At 41.4% G+C, this 21932-nt stretch overlaps 1 protein-coding gene across 2 annotated transcripts in view; it reads right to left on the bottom strand.

The window, feature by feature from the left end:
- Positions 1-1767: 1767 nt before the first annotated feature.
- The window catches only part of MMACHC (metabolism of cobalamin associated C), a 29180-nt gene continuing 9015 nt past the window's right edge, over positions 1768-21932 (bottom strand). The window contains exons 2-5 of one of the 2 annotated variants that reach the window (XM_034414955.3): positions 21224-21418; positions 14022-14174; positions 11991-12071; positions 1768-1972 (exon numbers count right to left, since the gene is read on the bottom strand). In XM_034414955.3, coding sequence (XP_034270846.1) covers positions 1883-1972; positions 11991-12071; positions 14022-14174; positions 21224-21418 — 519 coding nt within the window. In that variant the 3' untranslated portion in view covers positions 1768-1882. Of the gene's footprint in view, positions 1973-11155; positions 12072-14021; positions 14175-21223; positions 21419-21932 lie in introns of those variants that run through there. The other variant, XM_034414954.3, reaches the window with a different exon arrangement.

Raw genomic sequence — 21932 nt, 5'->3', positions numbered from 1 at the left:
TCACCAATCCAGGAAAGAAAGGTGCTGGCCCAGCTGACCTAGGTTGAAAGCAGTGTTTGCTCCTCGGCAAAAAGGAGTCCTAACAAATTATGCTTCCCTCTAATCATTCATATTGACTCTATTCATAAGAAATGCTAAAATAACTTGGTAATGATTGTAACCAACTTGAAAAGAGCATGGATAAAATAAAACAAACTAGGAATAAACTTAACATTTAAAATTAGTCTTTAGAGCGATTTACACTCTCTTTTCATCTAGTCAGACTAATATCAGATTTTAGTATGGCAACAAGTGGTCAGTGCTGTAATTGAGGCAGACATTTTTATCAGGAAACATCAACCTTGGCCTCAAATCCCATAATCACCCCTAAAAAAGCAGAAATCTTCTGATCCTCTCTTGACTGGTAATTATGCATACAAAAAACATTTTTGAATCATTTGAAGGGTACTGGTTTGACATGGCTGCAGCAACTAGGGTAAAGTGCAGAGAGGAGCAACCAAGATGATTTAAGGGCCTGGAGACTAAAACATATGAAGAAGAATTGGGTATGGCTGGAGAAAAGAAGGACTGAGGGTGACATGATAGTAGTATTCCAATATTTGAAGGGCTGCCACAAAGAAGAGGGAGGTCAACCTATTCTCCAGGTTGCACCAGCAGACAAGACAAGAAAAAATGGATGGAAACTAAACAAGGAGAGAAGCAACCTAGAACTAAGGAGAAATGCCCTAACAGTGAGAACAATTTTAGTGGAATGGCTTGCCTTCAGAAGTTGTAGGTGCTTCATCACTAGAGCCTTTTGAGAAGAGACTGGACAGCCATTTGTCTGAAATGGTTCCTTCCAACTCTATTATTATATTCGATTAACTAACACCAATTACTATAATGTGCAAAATACATAATTATGGACCAGGTTACAGTAAAGATATAATTCCTATTATGTTGCTTTTGCTCCTGTATCAAGAGATATGCCATATATGCTTTGCCACAATTAATTTTGTCTAAGTCTCAGACAGAGGGAAGAACTCTTAATAAGCTATATCAATTTGGTCAGTCTGGATGAGTGAGGTTAACTTTGTATGGAAAATGCTTTCCCTGGATGCCGAAATGGCACCTTCTCTCTTTGTTATTTCAGAAAATTGTTAAAACCTTATTATTTCATCAAGTATTTCCTTCAGTTTGATTGACTATGAGAATTCATCTAGACACTTATATGTCTAGATAGTCAATAAATCAATCAAAGAGATAAGAAAAGATTCCTTTTTTAATTTTCCCTCCATCCAAAATAATCATAGGTGCACCAGTGAGGGGAAATCTAAATTTAGGAATTCAAATATATGATTTTATTTATGTCTGTATTTCTATTTGTCCATTTTTTCAATCTCAGCTACTGCCTATAAGGAAATATTTCCAATGAAGTCCCATTGGCAATTCTCCAATTTTTACTGGGTAACTCACAGCTGTTGTAGAAGTAGGGAAGAAAAAAAAATCTGTATTCCATTTCTGGAACAGAAAATAAAATGCAATTCAGTGGATGATTGTTTTCTTAAACAATAATTAAACAGCATTTTAATACAATGTTCTATTTCAATTTTATCCTCTTGATTCCAAGCATATTCTTTGACTAATGTTGTTGTCTTTTATAAATAATAAGACTTGCACAATTGCACAAAAATCAAAAATAAAATGTTAGTTAATAGTAGGCTGGTTGAATTTAAACGCCTTCCCATCTCAGAAAAGAAGTTTGGCTCCTTTGAAGTTCTTGCCGGATTCAATTGTTGGTATATAATGTAGGTGCCACAATGATCCGAGGCGATGGGATGTAACCTTTCTCTAAGGTTCTGCTATTTTAATGTTCTACTGGACAGATTTATTTTCCATCAGACTATAGAATCAACTGGAAAAAAGTAATTTCAAGGCAGACAGGCAGGACACTGCAGCAGTTCTTCATGCTACATAGCCATGGGATATCATCCTTGCAGAACATAAAAAAAAATAACAGCCAGAAAAGGGTTTGAGATTAAATATCAGAATTCTTTGAAATAAAAACAGTAACTGACTGGATGGCAGCTGCCATTCCCCATCAGGATTCAATAGTTGGTTTGCTTCTCAGAGGAAGCCTCGATTCTCATCAGGTATCAAACTGTGCATGCAGAAATGCTAAGGAAACCCTGCACCTGACTCTGCTCTTAAGATTTCCAGCAGCAGCCACTCAGCTGGCAAGCTGCAAAAGGAACACCAATGGAAAAGCGGCTGTGAAGGATTTAGAAATTAGGTATCCTCTAGCAGATTGCAGACATGACTGTTTCAGATACAGCCTTCCAATCCTAGCTGCTTATGGTGACAACAAGTGAGGATTAAACACCCAATTTGCTGCTTAATGCAGATGGATTTCAGCCTTGTGCAGCCGAACAGCTGCCAAGGGAAAAACGAGCAAACAAACCAGCCATAGTCTCAAACATAGGAAAAATGTGTCTGGCTCCTAACTCACCAAAGGAATATAATTTCATCCTTGGGGACCCCAGATTTATACAAATAAACTGTATTTTTTAAGTAAGCATGCTCAGCTATAAATTAGAGATGACCTTCCCAATAAACATGGAAAAGCTGTGAAAGAATTAGAGGAACATATCACAATGCACTGGCTGGAATTCATGGAAATTGTAGTCTAATCATCTAGATGTCACCAGGATGAGTAAAACTGACCCCACCTATCCTCAACTACCCAAACATAAAATAAATCCTGAGATATGCTATAAGCATAAAACTTCCACACTTCCCTTATGAAGGTCACAATAATGCTCAGATACAACCTTACCTGGTACTGTAGATTAGTAATGTAAGTTTTTTTAAGGAATTCAGACAAAAACAATAGTGTTCTTCTCCCAAGTTCTACCATAAAGTAATGTAGACAATTTTGATTCTAACTGTATAATTCTGTAGGCATATTTTTCACAGTTGTGTTTCCAACTTTGCTTGCCAAGTTCTTTAAAATATTTGACACAATATTTTCCTCTGTGTTCTGGCTCATTCAGAGGGTACAAGTCCCTCTGACATTTTGGGATTCTTCTTGTCCCAAAGCACTGGCACTGACATCAAGAAAAGAAACTACTTAGATTTCACTATAATGAGCTTAAGTCACATTTTAAAGAACAAAATAAATCAATTACTGTACTTGACTAAATTCTGTCTGCTTTGCAGCTTTATTCTCTTTTCAAAATAAATACCAAATAACATCTTACAGCTATATATTTATATTATTTCCAGTGTTTTAGTACCATTAAGAATAGATTATCCATCTTTAGGTATTTTACAAGTTAAATCATACAAATAAAAACAATCTGAAATTGGAAAAAAAAAACAGCATGCTGATCACCGAAGAAGAAAAGTTTCTTAGTTTCTAAAAGATCTGTCAGAAAAGTTATTTCAGCTTTTCAAAAGCTAAGACAAAACTAAACAAACCAGATTGTTAGATTAGCCTACATGCTACTACATACTGCATCTGTATTGCCAGGGAAAAGATGCCATATGTATATATCTTAACACAAATGACACAATGATATAATTGTGTCACAATGCAATCTAATACAAATTAACACAAACCCAATATTCTCATCCTTTGCCCAATGGGGAAAGACATTGACACACATGCCATCATTTTGACATCCTTGAAGTGCATGTTATGGATCATTTCCTTATGCTGAAAGGTGTCCTTCCATTTTCCTCACCCATCAGGAGTATTCAGTTTTGACAAAAAATATACAACTATTTTTTTTCTAATTTAGCAGAGAGGCAATTGACAACCTTTGGATGACCACACATTTGTTTTAGGTGAAGGCAGACTGTGTATGAGGGGCTACAAAAGGTGACCAGGGCTCTTTTGCACGTGTAGTGAGGCCAGCAATGAGGGCACCCTTTTCCTGGTTTAGATGGGAGATGTTTCTGTATTAACTGTTTTAATTGACTTTAAGGATTGCATTTCATGCAAATCATACAAGAAGACTGAAAAAATATATTAAAATCTTACAGGAATGAATCCAATCATTGTCACATAGTAAACTATTATAAAATGTATGTTTTACTGAAAGAATGAGAGAGGAAAAGAATGTTGGTAAGGAAGCAATGGAAGAAAAGAAATTAAAGCTGTTTGAAAATCACATTATAACCATGGGAATAAAGTAATAATAGCAGTGAGGCGAGACAGGAAGGTCCACTCTGTACACTTGCGCTGTAGAGTCAATTGTCCTTTGGCTCTTCTTCAACCAGAAGAAGTCTCTATTAGTGATCATGAAGCATTTTTATATTATAGTACTGGTAAGAATTCCTGCTGCATGCATGGGTTTCCATATACCCACTATGTCAGGAGAGGACAAGATGTGCTCTAAGGGCAACACAGGGATCTAAGACAAAATTTGGCAGCAAAATTATCCATTCTCCATTGTGGGTGGAGACAGCAGCCAGGCCTGGGTTCTACTCGTCTGTTCAGATGGATTGAGTCTGTCATTTAAGCTAAATCCCGCCCCTGTTGCTAGGGGCTTCCAGCTTTTGACTCAGTCCATCAGACTGGACAGTTGTGTGGAACTGTGTCTCTAACTGCCTTTCACCTGTTTGGTACTTTTACTTGGATATTTCTTCGGTTTGACTTTGGACTTCCTTAGACCACTCTAACTCTAATTTGGACAATTGCTGGCATACATGACCTCATCAGCTGCCTAGCTGGGATCGCTGAGGACAGTTTCGCCTCCTTGCCCCTGTAGAGGATTTCCCTGTGAACTGGTCAGTAACGAGGCTTGGTGGAGCCTTGCGCTCCCATGGGGGCGGGGGCATGAGCAGCTGGCTTGGCCGGAGAGGCTTTGCACTTCTGTAAAGGCTTTGTAACTGTGGAGCTTCGCGCTCCTGGGGAAACTGTCAGGTGGCCATTTTCTATCGTTTTGGAATCGCTTGCCGCCTTGTGGAGCCTCGCGCTCCCCTTTCGCTTGCCGCTTGTCGGCAGGTCAAACGATTTTGGTCGAGGCGTCCGACGTTGCATTGCAGGCTAAGAGACCTGGTTCTCCTGCTCTTGGCCCCATTTCTACCGCCTGGGGCGTTTTGGTGTAGTTTCGCGCTCCCGTCACTGGGGCTAGCTCTGGCCGCCATTTTGGATTCCCTCATGATCGGAGCAGCACATTAGAGCCTTTCTTCAGGCCTCCAAGCTTCAGCCTGCGCCTTTTATGCCCCTGGCTCCCTTGAGATTCGGATTGTCTTGCGAACGATTGGATCATTGGCTGCTTTCCTAACAACTTCAGCATTTCTATCAGCCGACTGGCAAGCCTCACCTCGTTGGTTGGAGGCAATTTGCATGATTTCTGGGGCTTGTCTTTGACACCCTGACCTGTGGGCATATTTATTGCCCTTCCTGCCTTGCTCTCTCGCGGAGCCTTGGACCGATCTAGTGTGGCTGGTATGTTGACTGCTGGTGGCCATTTTGTGGAGCCTGAAGGCAAATTGCTTTGGCTGCCTTATCTCACAGACCCTCTATTCCCCTTGGCAATAGCGCACGCTAAGGCCTATCATGCCCAAGGCACTGGCCAAAACTAAGCATGGCTGGAAGGCCTCTGTACAGGAGCAGTCAACATCCTCCCAAGGAGAGTTGTTCTCTAAGCATGCTCAAATAGCGGACCCTTCCAACAGGTCCGATAACAAGGAGGCCCATTCTCATCGTAAGGGCATCAAGCATTCCTCAGCTTCTTCACGGGTTGAGAAGCGCAGTGATAAGATTTTACAGAAATTATGCGATAAGGCTAGTGGCCATCGTCCTCTGCCTCCCAATGCTGACTCTACGCCTCCAGGTGGGAGGAACCTTGGTCCGCCAACAACTCCGGATCAGATTTCGCTGCAAGATTGCCCGTTGACCATCCAGACGGCTGACTTGTGGGGTACGGCTCCCATTCCGGGGCTGACTTGTGGGGTACGGCTCCCATTCCGGGGCCAACAGGAACTACGAAGGCATTTGCTCCCGCATACTCTGTGGAGCCAGCTCCCTCTTCATCTTCTGCTCCGGTTCAGGCTTCTGCGGAAGCCGGACTGACCTGGGACCAAGTGCAGACCTGCTTATGGCCTAAGGATATCCGGGCCATAAACGATTGCAGCAGCAGTACAACAATCCCTGTCAGCACATCTCTTTCCTAGCAATAGAAATGCTTCGGCCCAAGCTGTCCACTTGGACCCATCTGTGTCTCCTGAGAGAGATGACAATGCGGTTGCCTTGTCGATTGCGGGGTCTGATTCCCCGGCCCTTTCCTATATCAGCCAGCCTTCGGCCGTTGAGGATGTGGACCTACAAGAACCAGAGTTGTCTGAGGATGAGGGTCTCCCTCCGGACCAACTGGCGTTCACAGGCCTCTTTCCTCAGGCCCTCTTTAAATCTCTTCTGTTTAAGGCGGTGAATACGGCACAGCTCGGGACCAGTGTGCAGCCCGATCCTCCAGCTGTTCCTGGATCGCTAAATCCTTTATTTGCCGAACCGCCTAAGCTAGTGACTGCCATTCCCACTTCGCCACTCTTCCTGGATGTCATACGAAAACTGGTCTTTGCCTGGGTCTGCTCCAGTGCCTTCAGCCATGGACTGTAAGAATTTCACCGTATCGCAGGACTTGACTTCTCTCCTTCAAGTGCCCACTATCGATGCTCCTGTTGCGGCATTACTATCTAATGCATCGATTCCTGGAGATCCGGAGGAGGGTCTTCATCCGGAGGAGCGTCGGTTGGAGCAGGTCCTTCAGAGGGCTCATCAGGGAGCAGCCTGGGCCATTAGATCGGCGACCACCACCTCAATTTTCAACCATTCGATTCTGCTGTGGTTACGACAACTCCAGGACAAACTCTCCCCCAAGGACACAAGATTGAAGCAGGACATAAATAAAATCATAGCAGCGGTGCAATTCTCGGCAGATGCTACCTTGAACGCTGCTCGTTTTGCTTCTAAATCCCTGGCCTCGTCTATAGCGGCCCGTCGCCTAGTTTGGCTCCACCACTGGCAGGCCGACTCTAGACATAAGTGCCGTCTGGCCTCTGTTCCCTTTATGGAAAACAAATTGTTTGGGGACCCGTTAGAATCCTTCCTGATGGAAACTAAGGACAAATGGAAAATCTTGCCTATGGTCTTCTGTAGGGGAGAGTCCCGTTATTCACCGTATACTTCTCGACCCCATTCGAGCATTGGATGGGAGATCTGATTCATTTCGTAGTACGGGTAGTTTTGTCCCCAGGCAGAAGGGGTTTCAGGATAGGTTAGCAAGGGGCAGACCTTACATGACTAGACTGCCCTTTCGAGGGGGAGGGGGGTCATTCAATCCGTCGCCATCGTTAGTACTGCTGCAGATCCTCCCATTGGCGGCAGATTGGGCCTCTTCACCAATGTTTGGGAGCGTATGACTTCTGATTGTTGGGTCCAGGCCACCATAAAATCAGGGTTGGCTATTGAATTCCTTTCCACCACCACCCCTCATTGTCTTTTTTGTGCTGTCCACTTTCTAATGACACTGAACGTCGATCCCTTTTGGAGTCGGCTATCAAGCATCTTCTCAACATTCGGACTATCCAATGGGTGCCTGATGGTGAAGCTGGACAGGGTTTCTATTAACATGTGTTTCTAGTCCCCAAGTCATCGGGTGGGTGGAGACCTATTCTGGACCTTAAGCTTTTGAACTGCTACGTAGTATACCACAGGTTCAAAATGCAATCCTTGCGTACTATATTAGACGGCGTTCGGAGGGGCAATCTCCTCTGTTCTATAGATCTCACTGAAGCTTATCTTCATGTGCCTATTCTTCCTGCCCATAGGAAATTTCTCCATTTTTGTTATGCAGGGGCCCATTATCAATACAGGGCTTTGCCCTTCGGGCTTTCCTCTGCTCCCTGTAGTTTTACCAAAATTTTAGCGGCCTTGGTCGCTTCCCTCAGAGTTCGTTCAGTTCGTCTCCAGTGTTACCTGGATGACATTCTGATTTTATCTAGTTCTCCTCAACAGGCACATTTGGACCTCCAGTTGACCATTCAAACCCTCGCCTCCCACGGCTTCTCCATTAATACGGAGAAAAGCCATCTAATCCCCTCGACCCGTATTCTTCACTTGGGGGCAATTATCGACTCTGTAGAAGGTAGGGTTTATTTATCCTGGGAACGCCAGGATAAGTACTGAAATCCCTTGTGGCTAAGGTTGAGAAGGACAGGAAAGCATCTCCCTTGTTTCTGTCCCAACTATTGGGCAAGATGGTCTCGGCCATTTCTATAGTCCCCTGGGCCCGATTACATTTGAGGGACCTCCAATGGTTTCTTTTGCCATTGCAGAAGGCGGGCAGCGGCACATCGTCGGCCAGGATTCCCGTTCCCAGGGAGGTGATTGCATCCCTTTGATGGTGGCGGTCTCCAGCCATTTCCAGGGGCTGTCTATTCCTCGAACCCCAATGGCTAGTGGTTTCTACCGACACCAGCAAGTTCGGCTGGGGAGCCCACTGCGGGTCTCAAGTGGCGCAGGGCAAGTGGTCAGCCAACGAAGCATCTTGCAGCATCAACTGGCTGGAATTACGAGCGATATTTCTAGCCCTTTGGGCGTTCCATCATCTGGTGTCCGGTGCCCATGTCATGGTGCTCACAGACAATGTTTCAGCCAAGGCCCACATAAATCGTCAAGGAGGCACCAGGTCCATGTCCCTGATGTTGGAAGCCAAGAGAATGGGACTCTGGGTAGAATGTCATCTTTCCTCCTTAAAGGCGGAACACATCTCGGGAGACTCAAATGTCCGGGCAGATTGGCTGAGTTGCCAAATGATTGACCACTCGGAATTGCACCTGCACCCTCGAATCTTCCAGGACCTTGCGACCTATTTTGGTGCTCCTGTGGTCGACCTGTTCGCCACCGCGCACAACACTCAACTCCCACGGTTTTATGCGCGGTTCCCATCACAACAGGCAGAAGCAGCGGATGCCCTGCGCTCCTCATGGCCTCTGGGCCTGCTTTACACATTCCCAATTCCCCTCATTCCAAGGGTCATTTGGAAACTCTTGCAAGAACGGGCGGAGGTCATCTTTCTGGCACCGCATTGACCGAGGAGGGCATGGTTTGAAGACCTCATGAGTTTGTTGGTCTCTCCTCCCTGGAGGATCCCATGCAGCCAAGATTGTCTCAGTCAGGGGGCGGTGTTGGACCCAGAGCCCCAGTGACTGCAAATGACCACCTGGTGGTTGAGTGGAGCGCTCTGCAGCGGGTCAATATCCCAGCCACCGTGATATGAACGATCCAGGCCTCTAGGCAACCTTCCATGGACCGCATTTATTCGGCCACTTGGCAGGCCCTTTGTGCTTGGTGTGATCTCAAAGGGTTCTCTGCCCTTCAGGCTTCAGTTGTACAGATTCTGATGTTTTTACAGGACGGTCTGGACACAGCGCTCTCGCCCAATACTCTTCGGACACAGGTGGCGGCTATTTCGTCGGTCCTGACTTACGAGTCTTTCCTTTCTTTATCTCACGAGCCTCTGATACGTTGGTTCCTCTGGGGGACAACTAACTTGTGTCCTCTGGTGCTGCATAGGTACCCCACGTGGGACCTCTCTGGTTCTGACCTCCCTTACGGGTGCCCTGTAAGAGTCTTTGCGGTCTACCAGCCTACGGCTGCTTTCCTGTAAAGTGGCGTTTCTAGTGGCGATAACATCTGCACGGAGGATTTCGGAAATTGCGGCACTGTCGATGAGGAGCGACTTGTGTGTTTTTCATGCGGACTGAGTGGTCCTAAGACTAGATCCTACCTTTGTACCTAAAATTAACACTCCGTTTCACCGTTTGCAGAAGCTTATTCTCCTGGATTTCTGTCCTCGAGCATCTCATCCACGGGAATGGCAGTGGCACAAGCTAGATGTCAGCACTTCAAGCTGCATTCACTCCAGTGCTGACATAAGGAGGAGAAGATGGGGCATCTGGCAAGAGGACATTTGACTTTTCACCTACTTATTTTCCCTGGAGATGCTATCCCCTAGGAGATGGAATGGGAGGGGGGAAATTCCTTTGAGCTGAAGCAGTAGATTACGGGCAGAGTGACTTGGAAGATGGCCAATGAGACGCAGAGGAGTGGGGAAAGGAAAGGGAGGCTTTCGGCCAGGAAGTTAGTGTTGGCTGCAACGGAGTCGGAGATCGATTGTTGTGCTTAATAAATGAAAGATTTTTATCAAAGACTATTTGTTTGAAATGCAATTTGTTTGAGACCACATCGAAACCTGACACTGGATGTCTGGAGAGCCTTTCGGATATAACTCAAGACAATGGATATCTGTCCGGCGGATATCCGGCGGACAGAATCCTTGTTTGTCTCCTTTCTCCCTGTTTCAAGGGAGCAAGGTAACTTCCTTTACGATCGGTCATTGGCTCCGACAGACAATCTCCACGGCTTACGAATTGCACTCTTTGCCTAGGTCATCTAACTTGACTGCACATTCTACATGCAGCGTGGCGACGTCAATGGCTTGGGCCACGCAGGCTTCGTTACTGGAAATATGCAGGGCAGCTACCTGGACTTCCCCTTCTCCCTTTATTCATCACTATAAGTTAGATAAATATGCCTCTGCGGAGGCTGCCTTTGGGAGGAGAGTGTTACAGAGAGTACATGTGGAAGGGGGGTCCTCTGACCAGACTGTTCCCACCCGGGTTTCAGGACACTGAACTTTGGTATGATCCAGGCCTGGCTGCTGTCTCCACCCACAATGGAGAAGGGGCATTGGTCCTACCTGAGACGCACCTTCTCGTTGGGTGGAGACAGCAGCCAGCCCCACCCTTCGTCAGTCTGGTCCCTAATACTATTTTTCTTTTTATCCACACACCGAGTCTATTTTTCCTCCTCTGCCAAAAGCTGGAAGCCCTTAGCAACAGGGGCGGGATTTAGCTTAAATGACAGACTCTGTCCATCAGTCTGAACAGACGAGTAGAATCCAGGCCTAGCTGCTGTCTCCACCCAACGAGAAGGTGCATCTCAGGTAGGACCAACGCCCCTTTTCAGCAGCATAATTGTGCAGGATTGCTTTTCTCAAAAATATGAATCTAAATTGCTGTTCAATGTCATTCAGTAATATGTCTTCTCACTAAGATGCATAATTGCCACACAATTTTTACATAATTAACATATAGTAGAGAGTCAGATTATTTGGCGTCTTTTAATTGTGCTTTCTTTAAAACTGCTTAAGTTCTCTTTCATTACATGGGTTAGACAAGCCTCCCAAATGCTTCATTAGAAGCACTGGAAAGCCTGGAAATCAACCAAGCAAGCAAGCAAAATGAAAATGATTTCAAAGCTTCAGCATATGTGCTAGGAATTACTAAAATGGTATCGTACCAGAAATAACTTTATACTGTGAAATATTAGACAATATGTTTCAGAACATTTGCTGTCTGGAGAATTTCTCCCACAGGATAGCAAAAAGTGCAATTTATAAATATGTCTCTCCTTAGCATACAATTTCACCCCTTCTACCAAAGAATGATTCTGACCCCTTCCCCCGATTACTAATAAAATAAAATATAACTTACACATTTCTATGCCTGAATATACAGGCATTACTAATATTGTAATTCAATTCTGTGTTGATTTGAAAGCAAATCCTCCTGTGCTCGCTAACTCTATGCAAAGTGCATTTGCCTTCCATCTTGGATTTACCAACTCATCCATCGATTCTGTCCCTATATAGCAATGGGCACAGCAGAATGTGTTTTGTATATTTTTGCACAGTGAAAATAGCTACTTAGACAATTATCCTTCTCTGCAATTCTTCCTCCAGTTTCAGCAATTTTAACCGTTCAGCTGGGGGAGTTGCAAAGTAGGTTTTCTGTTCTTCTGAGTATTTATCTTTTACTTCAATAATATCCCGATAGTTCCAGTCCCGCCAGTGGAAATTGAATTTCTCTAGTAGTTCTATTCTTTTTTCTTCTGTTGGTACACAATCAATGGGGCTTTTCTGCAGCAAGAAGGGTACCTTGATATCTGGGAAAAGCAGAAGAGCCCGGATTGCAAACCAGCCTCCATAAGAGGGGTGAATACAAACACCATAGATCTTCTGAAATGAAAGAAAACAAGTTTAAGACATGAATTTAAAGATAACCAATGGCTCAAATCCTATGCAGAAAAAAGACAAATGCTGATTCGGTACATGCATCATGTTAATCCCTGGATTGTTAAATATAGTACAATAGCTGGATTCAAACAACGCCTTATATCTAAAGTAAATAAACTACACTAAATAGATATATGGCTACAATTTTATTTTTTTAAAAAGGTAACTGTGAAACTTTAGTAACAGGATTTGACCTGGAGTGTTCCACTGCAATCATATTTCAAACCCTCATACCTATAGAAACTTGCCTTTCAGTTACTTTAAGAAATAGTTTCAAACAAAGTTGAAAATTAGTTATGAGAGGTATTAATTTGCATGACTTTTACGCATTCCTTTTGTCCCATTATTACATAAAGTGAAACAGGGTTTGCATGAAGGCTTTTGAAATCATGTATCTCTTTGGAAAAACGAAACAAATTAGGCACCTATTTGACAGCAGTATACAAAGTAGGTTACTAATTTATTGTCAAATTGTACATAGAAATCTATGAATATTAATTTGAAAATATGTCCACTAAATTTAGTGGAATTATTCCCAAGCAAGAATATGCATGAATTGCTACAGCAGGAGTGTGGCAAATTTATCAGACAAAAGGTCATATTTACTCTGGGGGGAGAACATCAGGAACTACTTGTCAAATGGGGACAGAGACAGAGATATCCCTATTCTCTAGCTATTTTGCAAGTCTCAGCCATATATGTCTATACCAGAATATAATATTTAGTAAAAAATAAACCTGAGTTCATTGTTACCTACTCTCAGATAAGTGAGAACATTATTATAGCCTTACAGTATTTGATCATGAATACTTTTAAACGTTAGATTTCATATATAATTTTAAAATGATACATATATTTTTATTACTTGATCCTGGTTTTCTCTCAAAAAAAAAAACTGAGGGCAAAGATTCCAATTGTTCAATTGCTGCATTGTTTCCCTACAGGAAAAGCATGACTTACATTTTGGAACTAAAGATTTCCTATTTGTTTAAGATTTGAAACAGTCAGGTGCAGAACAGTACTGAACATCTGTTTTCAAAACCAGAAATAATCTAGAAGCTGGCTCTCAGCTATTTGTACCATAAGATTGATAATGTAAATACATACCTAATCTGACCACAATTTGTATGGGGATATTTAAAATAAGTAGTTGATTATCAAGCTATAATCCCCCGCTATCTTGCCAACCCTACTAGAGGAAAATCCTTTAGGACACCTTAATATTTATCTGCCACATGTAGTGAAGCAAGCTCTCTATATTTTCATTCCTAGCAGAGCCAGTCATAAAATCAAGAATAGTCATGCCTGTCTGCATTCCAGCTGAAGATATACTATATATATAAATATATATATATCAATACAAGAATTTGAATTCCACAACTTTATTAAAAAAACCAATTAAAAAATCAAAAGTTATTTTCAAAAGCAATTTTTTAAATAATTTGTGGAACATTATTAGGTGCTGAGAAAAATTTCAAACTTTGGAGGCAAAATGTGCTGAAACTTCAAAATATAATGAAATCCTAGGCAACCGCCACTATTCCACAATGGATGTTGGAGATTTTTATTTCTTTTTACTCCCCAATCAAATATTAACATATTTGAAAAACCTAACAAAACATTGTAGTAAAGAAAAATAATTGTATTACATGGATCTCCAATTTTATAATCAGTCCAAGGGAAGAGTGCAAATAGTCTTGCATTATACCATGGAATTGGGTATGTATACACAAAGTGTAAGATGCAAGCTTGATAATAATACAAGTGGAATGGAAGAGAAAATCAGGTACATAATCTGTAAAACATACTTGATCCTCCTGAATTGATAAAATCAGAAATGACCCATCAGTTTTCAAAGAAAAAAATCTCCCCTGCTGTTCCCAATCTGCTTACTTTTTCTCCCCAGGAATCTTGATGTACATCTTTTCTCTGATAGAGGTATGCAGCCCCAGCCACATGTGCTGCTGTTTGGGCCAGGAATTTGGGCTTCCGGTTGGGCAGGATCTCATAATCATACATGATATCCATGTTCTGATCAGCAAGACTCTGGAAAGAAGAGTTTCCATTACAAGTGAACCTGCAACGTAAAGGAATGGTGGCTGCAGATATGTGTAGAAATGTAAGAAGTATTTCTACAAGTTCCTGCCTCATCTAATGATATGAAATGGTGATGAAGAAGTTACAGCTTCTTACAAAGGTAAGATCTAAATTACATGGCATTGTATTCTCTCAGGTACTATTGATTTTAATCTTGGGATTCTACACATTATTTCATCAATCCCTTTAAGAAATTCATAGGACTTCTCATGTGTAAAAGAAGCAAGACCTTCAATAAGTGGTTTATAAACAATGCTAAAGTAAAAAAAAAGACTCCACACAAAGGTTTCATTATTTTTTGTTTGCATACATATTAAACTGAGGCAGCTGAATGATATCAATTTGAATTAACATTCTAAACACTGGAAAGTGGAGAAACAAGAAAAACTACTCTGAAGGGTCAAATTTATTGGTAATTACCTTTGTACAGCACTAACTTAACTATAGCCAAACAAAGTCTATCACCCTATCACAAAGTCCATCTGGGTGGTTATAATAGATAGATTTGAGCAAACCGAAGAAAAGCAAGAAAATGATCCTATGCCAGAAACTTAACAGCCATAATTGCCTCTGTGCATAGAAGCAACCGCTCAGCAGGTGTGTGTATAATGGAAAGCTGAGTTGTTGTGTTTGCACACCTGTCAAGCCATTTTCAAATTTAAAACAAAAGCCACAAAAGGTGAAATCATGTCACATGACATAAAGGCACTATCATGATGGAGTTGTTTGTTTGTTTGTTTAGCTGCCCACCTCAATTTAGGGTAACTCTAGGCAGCTTACAATCATATGCTTTTGCTTATAAAAGAACCAAATCTACAAACTCCAAGAAGTCTTTCTGTCAATTGCATCAGCTTATTGTGAGTTTGGTGCAAAGATAATAACTAAAACAAATGTCAGCGGTAACTATTTGGTCAACAAACAATTTCCTAAGAAAGTGATATACTTGCCCAGAAAGATAATTTTCTATGTCCCTCTCTCTTATTATATGGAAAAGCATGTTATGTTGTTACATGTTGAAAACAACTTTGTTTTCAAGAAGGATGTTTGTTTGTGTCTGCTTGCAGATATAGTTAAATAATATTCACCTTTGTACTAGTTTTTTCCCTCATTAAAATTTCAAATATTTAGAAAAATTATCCTTCATCTTTAGCCTAAAGTGATTTAATTCATCTCTGTGTAATATCACCACACTGTTCCCTAATCTGAATAAAATTAAAAACATAACCATGACTTCTACAAATTAACAATCAGAAATATGAAACATAGTCTCTTTTATTTAGGTTATTAGCTATAAAAACGTAGGTGTGTGCTTCCCTAAAGTGCAGTGATGCAACTCAGTGTTTTTTTTAAATATTTGGCAACTTTAAGATGTGTGGGCATCAACTCCCAGAATTCCCCAACGAGCTACTCTAATGGAATTACCATATCCATTAGTTATTTTCATGGATATACCAGAGCAATCATTTATTTATTTATTTAGCGTATGGTTGGTCACACACAGTATTAAAACACTTCATTTTTACAGGTTAAAAACAATTAAAACAATAAAAAAGCAGTAAGAAAACCTAAAAGGAAAACAGAAATAAAATTTCAAAGTTTAATGTCGAGTTTGGAGATCCAGTCAGTAGCTGCCGTTGTTATGCAGAGGAAGTCCCTAGAATCTCCTGGATACCTTCTGTTAGGGCATTCCCTCACTATATGCTGGATAGTCTGTCGAGGGGCCCCACAATCACATTGTGCTGAAGGTGTCTTTCCCCATTTATACAGGGAGTCAGCACACACCCCATGAGTTGTTCTAATTCTATTATATGTCACCCATATGTGTCGGGGTAGGCTAAATCCTGGAGGTATACTGCTAGGACTGATATGCTCGGAGACATCTTGGGGGGAACAGCTATTCCACACCTCCATCCACTTTTGTGTGGTGTTCTGATGATCGGCCATCAACTTACCCGCTGTCAAGATTGGTGGATTTCTTGACTTTAATTGGCATCTTAAGAGATCAGGAATGTATCCATGTATGGGTAGAGAGGAATTTAACAGGATCTTACTATACTCCCGAATGAGAGCTTCTTGTCGTCGTAAGTGTGGGGGGAGTATGTGACTAAGAACTGGTAACCAGTAACTAGGTATAGATTTTATGCACCCAGTAATTAGCCTCATCGTATGGTTAAGTTGAACATCAATAAGTCCTGTATGTGAGCTGTTTATCCATACAGGTGCACAGTATTCCGCTGCAGATTAGCAAAGCCCGAGGGCTGCACATCGGAGAGTTGGGGCTGAAGCTCCCCAAGTTGTTCCGCATAGTTTTTGTAGGATGTTATTTCTGCTGTTAACCTTGGCAGCCATATTCTGGATATGTTTCTTAAAGGACAGGGTCCTGTCTAAGGTGACCCCCAGGTATTTTGGTGTTGCCTCGTATGGGAGCAGTTTGTTATTTAGGTATACATTGAGTTCTCTTTTTGCCAATTTGTTGTTGAGGTGAAAACATGATGTACCGTATTTTCCGGCGTATAAAACGACTGGGCGTATAAGACGACCCCCAACTTTTCCTGTTAAAATATAGGGTTTGGGCTATACTCGCCATATAAGACTGCCCCTCTTCCAATGCACACCAAATAAAAATTAAAAAACATCAACTGGCTCACCTACAATGTAAAAGCAGCTGTGCTAGACCCAAAATGGCCCCTGTAACAAGCAGGAACCTCACACAGCCATAAAAAGCCCCCCCCAAAAACTTTCACACTCTAAACACACACAACACAACACAACTGGCTCACCCACAATGTAAAAGCAGCTGTGCTAGACCCAAAATGGCCCCTGCAACAAGCAGGAACCTCACACAGCCACAAAAAGTCCAAAAAACCAACTTTCACACTTTACACACACAAAATTCCACATACAGCTTTGTGAGATTTTGTGTGTTTGTGTAGTTGGAGTGAAACACTACAGAAACACACTAAATCTCAGAAAGCTGCACAAATATTGTTTTATTTTATTTTATTTTTATTTTTATATGAAAGCTAAATTTAAAACTTCCTAAACTTTAAATGGCTAGGTCTAAAAAAGAACAACTAGAAAAACCCCAATTGACTATTTTTTTTAAAGCTCCCAAAGGGGAAAAAAACTTACCCAATAGAACAGGGGTCTCCAACCTTGGCAACTTTAAGACTTGTAGACTTCAACTCCCAGAATTCCTCAGCCAGCTTTGCTTTGCTGGCTGAGGAATTCTGGGAGTTGAAGTCCACAACTAACTCCTTGCTTGATTGCAGGCAGGGAGTTGCTTGCTTGCCTGAATAGATTCAGGCAAGCAAAGCAAGGCAAGCGTTGCGACTAGCAGCTGAGGTAAGCAAGCTGGAGGGGGAAAACTTTTTCCCTTTTACATGGTTCTGGCGATCCCAGCTGAGTTGCAGGGAACTCAGCTGGGATCGTCAGAGCTGGGATCCTCAGAGTAAAAGGGAAAAAACTTTTTTTCCTTTTACATGGTTTCTGGCGATCCCAGCTGAGTTGCAGGGAACTCAGCTGGGATGGGATCCACCGTCAGAGCTGGGACCGTCAGAGCCATGGTTCTGGCGATCCCAGCTGAGTTGCAGGGAACTCAGCTGGGATCGTCAGAGCTGGGATCCTCAGAGTAAAAGGGAAAAAACTTTTTTCCTTTTACATGGTTTCTGGCGATCCCAGCTGAGTTGCAGGGAACTCAGCTGGGATCGTCAGAGCTGGGATGGTCAGAGTAAAAGGGAAAAAACTTTTTTCCTTTTACGTGGTTTCTGGCAATCCCAGCTGAGTTGTAGGGAATTCAGCTGGGATCATCAGAGCTGGGATCCTCAGAGTAAAAGGGAAAAAACTTTTTTCCTTTTACATGGTTTCTGGCGATCCCAGCTGAGTTGCAGGGAACTCAGCTGGGATTGTCAGAGCTGGGATCGTCAGAGCTGGGATCGCCAGAGCCATTTAAGGCTCGTCAGAGCCTTTCGGGCTGGTCTGCCTGGTTACAGGAGAACGACACCCCGCGTATAAGATGACCCCCGACTTTTGAGAAGATTTTCATGTGTTAAAAAGTCGTCTTATACGCCGGAAAATACGGTAACTGTTTTACTTACACTTGGGATTAACCTCCATTGGTGGAAGTATGTGCTCAAAGTTGTAAGGTCGGTTGTAAGTACGCCTTCTGTAGCTTCGATGTCCTTGTGGCTATATGCTAATGCCAGGTCATCAGCATAAGAGAACTTTTTTGATATCGTGGGTGGTATATCAGAAATGTATAGATTAAATAGAGATGGAGCCAGCACGGAGCCCTGAGGGAGTCCATTATTCAGGTGTCTTTGCTTACTGATTTTGTCACCCATGATGACTTGAAAGGTCCTTGCTGAAAGCATGTTATTTATTAGGCAGCCCATAGTCCTACAGGGGACAGTGTGGAGGAATTTCTTTGATAGGCCCTCCCTCCATACTGTGTCGTATGCTGCTGTGAGATCCACAAATACAACAGATGTTTTCAATTTATTCTAATAGCTGCTTTCAATATGGCTTGTAAGACTAAGTATCTGATCAACACAGCTCCGATAAGATCTAAACGCAGCCTGTTCAATCGGTATTTGTTCGTTAATTTTCTGTCCGATTCTGTTAAGTATCAATCTTTCAAGTAGTTTATAACAGACACTTAACAGAGCAATGGGGCGATAGTTTTCTGGCTTATTGCTTTCTTTTCCGGGTTTTAATATGCCGATTACCTTGGTTCTTTTAAATTCTGGAGGGAGCCTACTGGAAGTTAGGATATCTGTATAGAATTTTGCCAGCCATTCTCTTGTGCGAGGTCCAGAATGGATGATAAAGAGCAATCATATCTGAACTGCAAAACTCCATCTTACAAAGAGAAGGCAGCAAAGAGATACAGAAAATCCTGATTCTTTGTTATCATTCTAGCCTATCTGTGATTATTGGATTCTTGGGCCTGATAAGTGCTTTGTGGTCTGTACAATGCCAACTATATATTGTTTGCTTTTGCCATTTGGTATTCTACTCTTATTCATTCCCATAGCAACAATCTCATGCTGCCTTTCAAACTGATGCTTCCAGATATATTGGGCTAAAATTCCCTTAATCTCTGGCCAGGACATCCAGATTATAGAAGACTATTGTAAAGACTAGCCAATAAGACTTCCATTTCTATAACAGAACAAATATTGTAAAATGCTTCAAGGTCCTTTGCTGATTAATTCTATTCATTTACCTATTTTACTTCTCAAACTCACTCTATAATATGATTTTTTTTTTATTATGACCACACCTAATAGGAACACAATTAAACAGCTAAATAAAAGACAAGAGATGAGGTTTCAGAGCTAAATAGCAAGTTAAAATAAATACCTGTATTTCACTGGCATATACATAGTGTTTTTAAAAATTCAAATGTAATACTGTTAACTTTTTACAAAAACAAACAACTTGTCAGTAAAACTGGCCTTCTGTAGAAGGACTGGAAAGCAGGAAAAGAAATACTGATTTATTTTTAAAAAGAGACAAAGGGTCTGCTAACCTAATTCTATCTTGCCTAGATATGTGGAAAGCATTACAGTATTAAAAGTAGATTATTATACTACGAGAAAGAAGTGTTCCTGAGGAAAAATCAGGTAGGCTCTGCTTTATTAGCTCTTAACACTATCAATAAGTATAGCAGAATTGGTAAACTAAGTATAATACTGTGTTAAAGAAAATGTTGATATGTAAGGACAAGAATTGCATTTATTTATTAGATTTATATTATTATTCATCCAGCAGTTCAAAATGACATATACAGTATCATGCTTCCTCTCTCTACCTTTTCTCATAGCAATACCATATGAGGTAGAGAGGGCTGAGAAAAGTGAGTGATACAAAATCACCTAGCGATATTCTGTGGTTCGAAATGGACCAAAACCTGGATTTCCTGCTCTACACCATCATACTAGCTCTCAGAAATGTTCACAGTAGATGCTGGCTTAGATATGAATACCACACATAAATATGTTCATCCACTGATATTAGCAATATTGGCTAAATGAAGATTTTAAACATATTAGCTGAGATTGCAGAACATACAAAACTATGGTATTCTTGGTCAGTTTCATAAATAAATTACAATTCATCAGATTAACAAATAATGCTAAGCCATGTACTAGAGATCAGGAACAGAGGTCCTGTAGGAGTGGAATAGAACAGAAGTCCATAAGCCTACTTATTGGAGAAGGATATCATGGTCAGGGGTGAAATGCTCTCGGTTCGGACCGGATCGTCCGATCCAGTAGTGATGGAGGCAGGTGGTTCAGAGAACCGGTAGCAAAAATCCCTGCCCCCCCCAATTCCCAGCTGAGCTGCACAATCATCAGAGGCTTTTTTTTTTTACTTTTAAAAGCATTTTTTTCTACAACCTCTTCGGCCGAAAAAATGCTTTTAAAAGTTAAAAAAAAAAAAGCCTCTGATGATCGCATAGCTCAGCTGGGATCATCAAAGGCTTTTTTTTTTAAAAAAAACCCCTTTTTTTCTTTTAAATGTCTCTGACGATCCCAGCTGAGTTTTTAAAAAAGCCTCTGCCGATCAGGCAACTCAGCTGGGATCGTCAGAGCCTTTTGAAAGCATTTTTTAACAACCTCTTCACCGAAGAGGTTGTAGAAAAAATGGTTTTAAAAGTAAAAATAAAAAAATTGGCCATGCCCACCCAGTCACATTACCCCCACACACACCAAGCCACGCCCACAGAACCGGTAGTAATAAATTTTAGATTTCACCACTGATCATGGTGTAAGTCACAGAAGGCATTGTCAAACCATGCTAGCATTGTATTTATATGTCAAAGCCATGACTTTGTCTTTGAATAAATACAAATAATAGTTGTGAGCATGGATGTTAATGGCTATCGACTGTTAGAAATAGGACACTGGATTGAGTCTTGCCATAATCAAGCAAGTCTGTTTTTGTATTTGTAATGGAGAAGAGACAAAAGGGGGGAAACGGATGAGTCTTACCTCCCTAACCAGCGAGAGATAATAAGAAATGCATTGATCCACTGGATCGTGAATCTTCTTCAGCAGTTGTTTCTTCAGGAAGGGTTTGAATGCCTTGTCAAACATAGCAGGAATGCTAAGTACTACAAATGCCAGAGTATCATCAGAGTACCGCAGTCGCAAAGTTGGAGGAAGAACCTCATTGTACCATCCTACCTTCAGGAGAGAAGAAAAAAAAGCTAACTTTCATTCTCCAAAAGAAGAAAAAAATAGCAGTTAATGTTTTTTCTACAATCAAAAGATTAAAGACATCTTTACTCCATAATCTGGTGCCATGGGATGTATTTAAAAAAAGGTTAGATAAAACATACAGAAACTGAACAACAGCTGCATATTTTTCCTAAGATTCAGTTTTCCAAAATTTAAAGATTTTCAATTATATTTCAAGGCCTGAATAGAAACTGAAAGGGTAGAAACAGAGAAATGGGAAGCTGGTTTGCAAATCAGATTTACCTGTTAGGCTAATACTAGAACTAGTTATACAGAATTAAAGTCGGGAGGGGGGAACGAAATAAAACAGTAATCATATCTCAACCTAATAAGTCAATATAAGCTTTTAACAGGATCACTGGTGTTCTTTCTGATGCATCTGTATTAATAAATCAAACAGTTTACTTTTTTTTAACATGGGAAACTATAAGTTTAGGAAACATGAATTTAAACCAGCTTC

Source organism: Pantherophis guttatus, chromosome 3 (genome assembly GCF_059756535.1).
Source record: "Pantherophis guttatus breed Tessera chromosome 3, ASM5975653v1, whole genome shotgun sequence".
Lineage (NCBI taxonomy): Eukaryota > Metazoa > Chordata > Lepidosauria > Squamata > Colubridae > Pantherophis > Pantherophis guttatus.
Note: the sequence above shows the minus strand (reverse complement) of the source record. Positions and strands in the feature narration are given on the sequence as shown.